Source organism: Eucyclogobius newberryi, unplaced genomic scaffold (assembly GCF_026437365.1).
Source record: "Eucyclogobius newberryi isolate DKJ021-1_F unplaced genomic scaffold, fEucNew1.0.hap1 SCAF_5, whole genome shotgun sequence".
NCBI lineage: Eukaryota > Metazoa > Chordata > Actinopteri > Gobiiformes > Gobiidae > Eucyclogobius > Eucyclogobius newberryi.
Window position 1 is genome coordinate 265,001 of NW_027316167.1, and position 12,150 is coordinate 277,150.

Here is a 12,150-nt window from a genome sequence, read left to right on the forward strand (position 1 = left end):
CCGACGTCAGCAGGAGGCGGCAGTCAGAGGCTCTTCAGGAAGGTTCTGCTCCACTCCTAATGCTCCTCCTCTTCTTTTTCTCCCCTGACGTTCCCCTGACTTTCCTCAGACGTTCCTCTGATGTTCCTCTGATGTTCCTCTGACGTTCCCCTGATGTTCCTCTGATGTTCCTCTGACGTTCCCCTGATGTTCCTCTGATGTTCCTCTGACGTTCCCCTGATTTTCCTCTGACGTTCCCCTGATTTTCCTCTGACGTTCCACTGACGTTCCTCTGACGCTCCTGATGTTCCCCTGACGTTCCTCTGACGCTCCTGATGTTCCCCTGACGTTCCTCTGACGTTCCCCTAACGTTCCACTGACGTTCCTCTGACGCTCCTGATGTTCCCCTGACGTTCCTCAGACGTTCTTCTGACGCTCCTGATGTTCCTCTGACGTTCCTCAGACATTCTTCTGACGCTCATGATGTTCCCCTGACGTTCCTCTGACGTTCCCCTGACGTTCCCCTGACGGTCCTCAGACGTTCCTCTGACGTTCCTCTGACGTTCCTCAGACGTTCCTCTGACGTTCCTCAGACGTTCCTCAGACGTTCCCCTGACGTTCCCCTGACGTTCCTCTGACGCTCCTGATGTTCCTCTGACATTCCCCTGACGTTCCCCTGACGTTCCTCAGACGTTCCTCTGACGTTCCCCTGACGTTCCTCAGACGTTCCTCAGACGTTCCCCTGACATTCCCCTGACGTTCCTCAGACGTTCCCCTGACGTTCCTCAGACGTTCCCCTGACGTTCCCCTGACATTCCCCTGATGTTTCTCTGACGTTCCACTGACATTCCTCTGACGTTCCCCTGACGTTCCCCTGACGTTCCTCAGACGTTCCTGTGACGTTCCTCAGACGCTCTTGATGTTCTCCTGACGTTCCCCTGACGTTCCTCTGACGTTCCCCTGACGTTCCTCTGACGTTCCCCTGATGTTCCCCTGACGTTCCTCAGACGTTCTTCTGACGCTCCTGATGTTCCTCTGACGTTCCTCAGACATTCTTCTGACGCTCCTGATGTTCCTCTGACGTTCCCCTGACGTTCCCCTGACGTTCCCCTGACGTTCCTCAGACGTTCCTCTGACGTTCCTCTGACGTTCCCCTGACGTTCCTCTGACGTTCCCCTGACGGTCCTCAGACGTTCCTCTGACGTTCCCCTGACGGTCCTCAGACGTTCCTCTGACGTTCCTCTGACGTTCCCCTGACGTTCCTCAGACGTTCCTCAGACGTTCCCCTGACGTTCCCCTGACGTTCCTCTGACGCTCCTGATGTTCCTCTGACATTCCCCTGACGTTCCCCTGACGTTCCTCTGACGTTCCTCAGACGTTCCTCAGACGTTCCCCTGACGATCCCCTGACATTCCCCTGACGTTCCTCAGACGTTCCTCAGACGTTCCCCTGACGTTCCTCAGACGTTCCCCTGACGTTCCCCTGATATTCCCCTGATGTTTCTCTGACGTTTCTCTGACGTTCCACTGACATTCCTCTGACGTTCCCCTGACGTTCCCCTGACGTTCCTCAGACGTTCCTGTGACGTTCCTCAGACGCTCTTGATGTTCCCCTGACGTTCCCCTGACGTTCCTCTGACGTTCCCCTAACGTTCCACTGACGTTCCTCTGACGCTCCTGATGTTCCCCTGACGTTCCTCAGACGTTCTTCTGACGCTCCTGATGTTCCTCTGACGTTCCTCTGATGTTCCCCTGACGTTCCCCTGACGTTCCCCTGACGTTCCCCTGACGTTCCCCTGAGGTTCCACTGACGTTCCTCTGACATTCCCCTGATGTTCCCCTGACGTTCCTCAGACGTTCTTCTGACGCTCCTGATGTTCCTCTGACGTTCCTCAGACATTCTTCTGATGCTCCTGATGTTCCTCTGACGTTCCTCTGACGTTCCCCTGACGGTCCTCAGACGTTCCTGTGACGTTCCTCAGACGCTCTTGATGTTCCCCTGACGTTCCCCTGACGTTCCTCTGACGTTCCCCTAACGTTCCACTGACGTTCCTCTGACGCTCCTGATGTTCCCCTGACGTTCCTCAGACGTTCTTCTGACGCTCCTGATGTTCCTCTGACGTTCCTCTGATGTTCCCCTGACGTTCCCCTGACGTTCCCCTGACGTTCCCCTGACGTTCCCCTGACGTTCCACTGACGTTCCTCTGACATTCCCCTGATGTTCCCCTGACGTTCCTCAGACGTTCTTCTGACGCTCCTGATGTTCCTCTGACGTTCCACAGACATTCTTCTGATGCTCCTGATGTTCCTCTGACGTTCCTCTGACGTTCCCCTGACGGTCCTCAGACGTTCCTCTGACGTTCCTCTGACGTTCCTCAGACGTTCCTCTGACGTTCCCCTGACGTTCCCCTGACGTTCCCCTGACGTTCCTCTAACGTTCCTCAGACGTTCCTCTGACGTTCCCCTGACGTTCCTCAGACGTTCCTCTGACGTTCCCCTGACGTTCCTCTGACGTTCCCCTGACGGTCCTCAGACGTTCCTCTGACGTTCCCCTGACGTTCCCCTGACGGTCCTCAGACGTTCCTCTGACGTTCCTCTGACGTTCCTCAGACGTTCCTCTGACGTTCCCCTGACGTTCCTCAGACGTTCCCCTGACGTTCCCCTGACGTTCCTCTGACGTTCCTCAGACGTTCCTCTGACGTTCCCCTGACGTTCTTCAGACGTTCCTCAGACGTTCCCCTGACATTCCCCTGACGTTCCTCAGACGTTCCTCAGACGTTCCTCAGACGTTTCCCTGACGTTCCCCTGACGTTCCTCAGACGTTCCCCTGACGTTCCCCTGACGTTCCGCTGCTCCTCTGTTCCAGATCGGCAGTCGCAGCAGTGTGTACTCTCCTGAGAGCAGCGTGAGGAAAACGGGCTCGTACATCTATGAAGAGTTCATGCCCACGGACGGAACCGACGTCAAGGTCAAGTCTAATACCATCAATAACTCTGTGGTCACATGGTCCAAATGTGATAAAACTTAAATGAGAGGTGCTCATGCTGTGGTGAAGGTGCTCATGCTGTGGTGAAGGTGCTCATGCTGTGGTGAAGGTGCTCATGCTGTGGTGAAGGTGCTCGTGCTGTGGTGAAGGTGCTCATGCTGTGGTGAAGGTGCTCGTGCTGTGGTGAAGGTGCTCATGCTGTGGTGAAGGTGCTCATGCTGTGGTGAAGGTGCTCGTGCTGTGGTGAAGGTGCTCGTGCTGTGGTGAAGGTGCTCGTGCTGTGGTGAAGGTGCTCATGCTGTGGTGAAGGTCCTCATGCTGTGGTGAAGGTGCTCAGCTGTGGTGAAGGTGCTCATGCTGTGGTGAAGGTCCTCATGCTGTGGTGAAGGTGCTCATGCTGTGGTGAAGGTGCTCATGCTGTGGTGAAGGTGCTCATGCTGTGGTGAAGGTGCTCATGCTGTGGTGAAGGTCCTCATGCTGTGGTGAAGGTCCTCATGCTGTGGTGAAGGTGCTCGTGCTGTGGTGAAGGTGCTCATGCTGTGGTGAAGGTGCTCGTGCTGTGGTGAAGGTGCTCATGCTGTGGTGAAGGTGCTCATGCTGTGGTGAAGGTGCTCGTGCTGTGGTGAAGGTGCTCGTGCTGTGGTGAAGGTGCTCGTGCTGTGGTGAAGGTGCTCGTGCTGTGGTGAAGGTGCTCGTGCTGTGGTGAAGGTGCTCATGCTGTGGTGAAGGTCCTCATGCTGTGGTGAAGGTGCTCAGCTGTGGTGAAGGTGCTCATGCTGTGGTGAAGGTCCTCATGCTGTGGTGAAGGTGCTCATGCTGTGGTGAAGGTGCTCATGCTGTGGTGAAGGTGCTCATGCTGTGGTGAAGGTGCTCGTGCTGTGGTGAAGGTGCTCGTGCTGTGGTGAAGGTGCTCGTGCTGTGGTGAAGGTGCTCATGCTGTGGTGAAGGTGCTCGTGCTGTGGTGAAGGTGCTCATGCTGTGGTGAAGGTGCTCATGCTGTGGTGAAGGTGCTCATGCTGTGGTGAAGGTGCTCAGCTGTGGTGAAGGTGCTCATGCTGTGGTGAAGGTCCTCATGCTGTGGTGAAGGTGCTCATGCTGTGGTGAAGGTGCTCATGCTGTGGTGAAGGTCCTCATGCTGTGGTGAAGGTCCTCATGCTGTGGTGAAGGTGCTCGTGCTGTGGTGAAGGTGCTCCTGCTGTGGTGAAGGTGCTCGTGCTGTGGTGAAGGTGCTCGTGCTGTGGTGAAGGTGCTCGTGCTGTGGTGAAGGTGCTCGTGCTGTGGTGAAGGTGCTCGTGCTGTGGTGAAGGTCCTCATGCTGTGGTGAAGGTCCTCATGCTGTGGTGAAGGTACTCATGCTGCGGTGAAGGTCCTCATGCTGTGGTGAAGGTGCTCATGCATGGTTAAGGTCCTCATGCTGTGGTGAAGGTCCTCGTGCTGTGGTGAAGGTGCTCATGCTGTGGTGAAGGTGCTCATGCTGTGGTGAAGGTGCTCGTGCTGTGGTGAAGGTGCTCGTGCTGTGGTGAAGGTGCTCGTGCTGTGGTGAAGGTGCTCGTGCTGTGGTGAAGGTGCTCATGCTGTGGTGAAGGTGCTCGTGCTGTGGTGAAGGTGCTCGTGCTGTGGTGAAGGTGCTCGTGCTGTGGTGAAGGTGCTCATGCTGTGGTGAAGGTGCTCGTGCTGTGGTGAAGGTGCTCGTGCTGTGGTGAAGGTGCTCATGCTGTGGTGAAGGTGCTCATGCTGTGGTGAAGGTGCTCATGCTGTGGTGAAGGTGCTCGTGCTGTAGGTGCTCATGCTGTGGTGAAGGTGCTCGTGCTGTGGTGAAGGTGCTCATGCTGTGGTGAAGGTGCTCATGCTGTGGTGAAGGTGCTCATGCTGTGGTGAAGGTGCTCGTGCTGTAGGTGCTCATGCTGTGGTGAAGGTGCTCGTGCTGTGGTGAAGGTGCTCGTGCTGTGGTGAAGGTGCTCATGCTGTGGTGAAGGTGCTCATGCTGTGGTGAAGGTGCTCATGCTGTGGTGAAGGTGCTCATGCATGGTTAAGGTCCTCATGCTGTGGTGAAGGTGCTCATGCTGTGGTGAAGGTCCTCGTGCTGTGGTGAAGGTGCTCATGCTGTGGTGAAGGTCCTCATGCTGTGGTGAAGGTCCTCATGCTGTGGTGAAGGTGCTCATGCTGTGGTGAAGGTGCTCATGCATGTTTAAGGTCCTCATGCTGTGGTGAAGGTCCTCATGCTGTGGTGAAGGTGCTCATGCTGTGGTGAAGGTGCTCGTGCTGTGGTGAAGGTGCTCATGCTGTGGTGAAGGTGCTCGTGCTGTGGTGAAGGTGCTCATGCTGTGGTGAAGGTGCTCGTGCTGTGGTGAAGGTGCTCGTGCTGTGGTGAAGGTGCTCATGCTGTGGTGAAGGTGCTCATGCTGTGGTGAAGGTCCTCATGCATTGTCAAGGTCCTCATGCTGTGGTGAAGGTCCTCATGCTGTGGTGAAGGTGCACATGCTGTGGTGAAGGTCCTCATGCTGTGGTGAAGGTCCTCATGCATTGTTAAGGTCCTCATGCTGTGGTGAAGGTGCTCATGCTGTGGTGAAGGTGCTCATGCTGTGGTGAAGGTGCTCGTGCTGTGGTGAAGGTCCTCATGCTGTGGTGAAGGTGCTCGTGCTGTGGTGAAGGTGCTCGTGCTGTGGTGAAGGTGCTCGTGCTGTGGTGAAGGTCCTCATGCTGTGGTGAAGGTGCTCGTGCTGTGGTGAAGGTGCTCGTGCTGTGGTGAAGGTGCTCGTGCTGTGGTGAAGGTGCTCGTGCTGTGGTGAAGGTGATCATGCTGTGGTGAAGGTCCTCATGCTGTGGTGAAGGTGCTCATGCTGTGGTGAAGGTCCTCATGCTGTGGTGAATGTGCTCATGCATGGTTAAGGTCCTCATGCTGTGGTGAAGGTGCTCGTGCTGTGGTGAAGGTGCTCATGCTGTGGTGAAGGTCCTCATGCATTGTTAAGGTCCTCATGCTGTGGTGAAGGTGCTCATGCTGTGGTGAAGGTGCTCATGCTGTGGTGAAGGTGCTCGTGCTGTGGTGAAGGTCCTCATGCTGTGGTGAAGGTGCTCATGCTGTGGTGAAGGTGCTCATGCATGGTTAAGGTCCTCATGCTGTGGTGAAGGTCCTCATGCTGTGGTGAAGGTGCTCATGCATGGTTAAGGTCCTCATGCTGTGGTGAAGGTCCTTGTGCTGTGGTGAAGGTGCTCATGCTGTGGTGAAGGTGCTCATGCTGTGGTGAAGGTCCTCGTGCTGTGGTGAAGGTGCTCATGCTGTGGTGAAGGTGCTCGTGCTGTGGTGAAGGTGCTCGTGCTGTGGTGAAGGTCCTCGTGCTGTGGTGAAGGTCCTCATGCTGTGGTGAAGGTGCTCATGCTGTGGTGAAGGTGCTCATGCATGTTTAAGGTCCTCATGCTGTGGTGAAGGTCCTCATTCTGTGGTGAAGGTGCTCATGCATGGTTAAGGTCCTCATGCTGTGGTGAAGGTCCTCATGCTGTGGTGAAGGTGCCCGTGCTGTGGTGAAGGTCCTCGTGCTGTGGTGAAGGTCCTCATGCTGTGGTGAAGGTGCTCATGCTGTGGTGAAGGTGCTCATGCTGTGGTGAAGGTCCTCATGCATTGTTAAGGTCCTCATGCTGTGGTGAAGGTGCTCATGCTGTGGTGAAGGTGCTCATGCTGTGGTGAAGGTGCTCGTGCTGTGGTGAAGGTGCTCATGCTGTGGTGAAGGTGCTCGTGCTGTGGTGAAGGTGCTCGTGCTGTGGTGAAGGTGCTCGTGCTGTGGTGAAGGTGCTCGTGCTGTGGTGAAGGTGCTCATGCTGTGGTGAAGGTCCTCATGCTGTGGTGAAGGTGCTCATGCTGTGGTGAAGGTGCTCGTGCTGTGGTGAAGGTGCTCATGCTGTGGTGAAGGTGCTCATGCTGTGGTGAAGGTCCTCATGCATTAAGGTCCTCATGCTGTGGTGAAGGTCCTCATGCTGTGGTGAAGGTGCTCATGCTGTGGTGAAGGTACTCATGCTGTGGTGAAGGTCCTCATGCTGTGGTGAAGGTCCTCATGCATGGTTAAGGTCCTCATGCTGTGGTGAAGGTGCTCGTGCTGTGGTGAAGGTGCTCATGCTGTGGTGAAGGTCCTCATGCATTGTTAAGGTCCTCATGCTGTGGTGAAGGTCCTCATGCTGTGGTGAAGGTGCTCATGCTGTGGTGAAGGTCCTCATGCATTGTTAAGGTCCTCATGCTGTGGTGAAGGTGCTCATGCTGTGGTGAAGGTCCTCATGCATTGTTAAGGTCCTCATGCTGTGGTGAAGGTGCTCGTGCTGTGGTGAAGGTGCTCATGCTGTGGTGAAGGTCCTCATGCTGTGGTGAAGGTGCTCGTGCTGTGGTGAAGGTGCTCGTGCTGTGGTGAAGGTGCTCGTGCTGTGGTGAAGGTGCTCGTGCTGTGGTGAAGGTGCTCATGCTGTGGTGAAGGTCCTCGTGCTGTGGTGAAGGTGCTCATGCTTTGGTGAAGATGCTCATGCTGTGGTTCTCCTGGTGCTCATGCTTTGGTTCTCCTGGTGTTTCAGGTGTACACAGTAGGACCAGACTATGCTCATGCTGAAGCTCGTAAGTCTCCAGCTCTGGACGGGAAGGTGGAGCGGGACAGCGAGGGCAAAGAGGTGCGATACCCGGTCATGCTGTCGGCCATGGAGAAGCTGGTCGCCCGAAAGGTCTGCCTCGCCTTCAAGGTGAGGCCGCCACACATGTAATATACATGTTATATATGTAATACACATGTTACATATGTTATACACATGTATATATGTTATATACATGTTATATATGTAATACACATGTTACATATGTTATACACATGTTATATATGTTATATACATGTTATATATGTAATATACATGTTATATATGTAATACACATGTTACATATGTTATACACATGTTACATATGTTATATACATGTTATATATGTAATACACATGTTACATATGTTATACATGTTATATACATGTTATATATGTAATACACATGTTATATATGTTATATACATGTTATATATGTAATACACATGTTACATATGTTATACACATGTATATATGTTATATACATGTTATATATGTAATACACATGTTACATATGTTATACACATGTTATATATGTTATATACATGTTATATATGTAATACACATGTTACATATGTTATACACATGTTATATATGTTATATACATGTTATATATGTAATACACATGTTACATATGTTATACACATGTTATATATGTTATATACATGTTATATATGTAATACACATGTTACATATGTTATACACATGTTATATATGTTATATACATGTTATATATGTAATATACATGTTATATATGTAATACACATGTTACATATGTTATACAAATGTTATATATGTTATACACATGTTATATATGTAATACACATGTTATATATGTTATACACATGTTATATATGTTATATACATGTTATATATGTAATATACATGTTATATATGTTATATACATGTTATATATGTAATATACATGTTATATATGTAATACACATGTTATATATGTTATATACATGTTATATATGTAATATATATGTTATATATAATATACATGTTATATATGTAATACACATGTTATATACATGTTATATACATGTTATATACATGTTATATATAATATACATGTTATACATGTTATATACATGTTATACATGTTATATGTAATATACATGTGATATATGTTATATACATGTTATATATGTTATATACATGTTATATATGTAATATACATGTTATATATGTAATATACATGTTGTATATGTTATATACATGTTATATATGTAATATGCATGTTATATATGTTATATACATGTTATATATGTAATACACATGTTACATATGTTATACACATGTTATATATGTTATATACATGTTATATATGTAATATACATGTTATATATGTAATACACATGTTACATATGTTATACACATGTTATATATGTTATATACATGTTATATATGTAATATACATGTTATATCTGTAATACACATGTTACATATGTTATACAAATGTTATATATGTTATACACATGTTATATATGTAATACACATGTTATATATGTTATACACATGTTATATATGTTATATACATGTTATATATGTAATATACATGTTATATATGTTATATACATGTTATATATGTAATATACATGTTATATATGTAATACACATGTTATATATGTTATATACATGTTATATATGTAATATATATGTTATATATAATATACATGTTATACATGTTATATACATGTTATATACATGTTATATACATGTTATATATAATATACATGTTATACATGTTATATACATGTTATACATGTTATATGTAATATACATGTGATATATGTTATATACATGTTATATATGTTATATACATGTTATATATGTAATATACATGTTATATATGTAATATACATGTTGTATATGTTATATACATGTTATATATGTAATATGCATGTTATATATGTTATATACATGTTATATATGTTATATACATGTTATACATATATGGAATAGCCCATTACAGGACTGAAGATTAGTTTAAGATGAAACGGTGTAAACAAATAGATAAACAGGCTATTATCAGCTAGCTCCTCCCTGAGGGCGGGGCTTCAAAGCTTAGACCAGGTCCACAGATTGAGAATGACTTTTGAATGATGATTTTCTTGAGTGATGTTTTTCTCCTTCTGAAGTTCGATTGCTCTTTGTGTTTCAGCAAACGGTGTGTGGCTTTGACCTGCTGCGGGCGAGCGGTCACTCCTACGTCTGCGACGTCAACGGCTTCAGCTTTGTCAAGAACTCCATGAAGTACTACGACGACTGCGCCAAGATCCTGGGGTACACACTGCTGCTGTGGGGCGGAGCCTGCTGTGGGGCGGAGCCTGCTGTAGAGTGGGGCCTGCTGTGGGGCGGAGCCTGCTGTAGAGCGGGGCCTGCTGTGGGGCGGAGCCTAAATGAAAATGCCATTAATTAGGCCCGAGCGCCACAAGCTGGTGAGAGGCCTATAAGTCCCGTAAGGCTGCGAAAGTGCGCTCGTCGTGCGCATGAAATCGAGCGCGAAGCGCTCGCCCACTTCCAAACACTCACTAACGCACTCCTTCACTCACGCACGCCCCGTGCATACTAATTAGTAGTAGGAAAATGGAACATTACCGTTGTAAACGGGCGAAGCCCGTGCAAAAGTGCGCACTAAACGAGCACTTTACATTGGGATGACGTAAAGCACTCGTTTGCGCTAAGTAGCTCACGAATACGTTCCATCTCTTGCATGTTCTGTTCATATAAACATGTAATGCAAAAATTGAACATTATTACTGTATACGGGGCCAAAAACACAAAGTGGGCGGAGCCCACTCAAAATTAACGAAAGTACCCGTCAGTGACCAGGGACCCACACCATGAGGTAGGAAAGCGCGAGCGCTTTCCGAAAATGTATAGTTTATGATATTTGAAAAATAGGAAACATTGTTTTCGCATCGGAATATTCTTCTTCTTCTTCTTCTTCTTCTTCTCGGGACACGCCCCCTATTTTTCACCCAGTGACATTGACGAAAAGTCACAAAAATGTTCACACCTCTAAAGATCGTGCCTCTCTACATTCTGGCTATTTCCCTTTTCTAAAATTTTAAATATTGGCTCGTCAGCGCCCCCAAATGTACCAAAAATGCATTGAGAGATTGGACTTGACCCAAAAAAAATCTGATGGTAGAATCATGAAATTTGGCGCAGAGGTAGATGGCGACAAGAGAAGTAAAAAATATTATTACGGCAACGCCGTCCGCCCAACCAAATGTCGGCCATATTGGTTCAAAAATGGCTAAGCATGACTCGGGAGTTTTTCCATACGTTGTACTTTCACAAACTCCTCCCCCTCAGGGCGTTGGCTCTAAAAAGCTGAAATTTGGTGAAATGAGGAGTGGGACATGAAAAGTTATTTAAATGACTTTGACCCTGTCACAGTTTCTGTGGGTTTGGGCGAAGCCACAAACTGTAGCTAGAATTTCAGAAATCTCCCAAATGTAACATTTCTGCCGTTTGCACAGATAAAGTCCGAATTGCGTCAAATTAAAATCAGTTGTTAAACTCTTTGCCCTAAACCTACTTGAAGTGAAATTAATTAATTTGGCGCCACAGCGCCCCCTACAGATTTTATATGGAGGTTAAATGATTCATAATTGTTATGTCGTTGCCGTAGCGATGACCGAAACCTCCCATGTTATTCCAATGGGGAAATCGCCAGAACATGTTTACACTTTAGACTTTCACAAACTCCTCCCCCTCAGGGCGTTTGCCCTATTAACCTGAAATTTGGTGAGACTCATCTTCAGGACCATCAAAAGTTATTCACATTTTCATTCAAAGAGTCACGGTGTCTGTGCGGCAAAGCTGCACATTTTGCCAAGAATTCAAAATAAAATGTCTTTTTGATGTAAAACAAAGGGGAGAAGATGTGACAGCGTCACAGATTCAGCAGTAGATGTAATAAAAGGACAATTGGGGCGCGTTAGCCACGCCCCCTCCTCTTGCGGCGTGGCGGCGGCGGTGTGGCGAGGGCCGATCATTGCCGCTTGCGGCTATATTTTATTTTATTTCCTTTTTACTCATAATTTTGTGTAAATTAAAGAACATTATTAGAACATAAACTGGGGAATAATCGTGCAGTAAATAGTAACTTATGTTTGGATAAAATGTTCAAGTTGTAGTTGTTTTGTCAAATTATTGCATTTCCAGTTTGTTTCTGTGGCAATAGCTTCATGTTAGAGTTAGAGTTAACCTGAGTGTGTGCTCAGACTCTTAAGTTAGAGTTCTCCACAGGAACCTGGTGATGCGAGAACTGGCCCCTCAGTTCCAGATCCCGTGGTCCATCCCCACAGAGGCTGAGGACATCCCCATAGTGCCAACCACCTCTGGAACCATGTGAGGACCAGGACCAGGACCAAGACCAGGACCAGGACCAGACCAGGACCTGGACCAGGACCAGACCAGGACCAGGACTAAACCAGGCCTAAACCAGGCCTAAACCAGGACTAAACCCTGTGTGTTTCAGGATGGAGCTGAGGTGTGTGATCGCTGTGATTCGTCATGGAGATCGAACGCCCAAACAGAAGATGAAGATGGAGGTCCGGAACCCCAT

At 48.0% G+C, this 12,150-nt stretch overlaps 1 protein-coding gene across 8 annotated transcripts in view; it reads left to right on the plus strand.

Annotated features, from left to right (window-relative positions):
* Positions 1-12,150, plus strand: part of ppip5k1a (diphosphoinositol pentakisphosphate kinase 1a) — a 144,333-nt gene that overhangs the window by 5,301 nt on the left and 126,882 nt on the right. For all 8 annotated transcript variants that reach the window (XM_072465791.1, XM_072465793.1, XM_072465792.1 and 5 more), the window contains exons 5-10: positions 1-42; positions 2,845-2,946; positions 7,516-7,677; positions 9,733-9,854; positions 11,832-11,933; positions 12,064-12,150. The exon at positions 1-42 is cut by the window's left edge and continues 113 nt beyond it. In XM_072465791.1, coding sequence (XP_072321892.1) covers positions 1-42; positions 2,845-2,946; positions 7,516-7,677; positions 9,733-9,854; positions 11,832-11,933; positions 12,064-12,150 — 617 coding nt within the window. The remainder of the gene's footprint in view (positions 43-2,844; positions 2,947-7,515; positions 7,678-9,732; positions 9,855-11,831; positions 11,934-12,063) is intronic.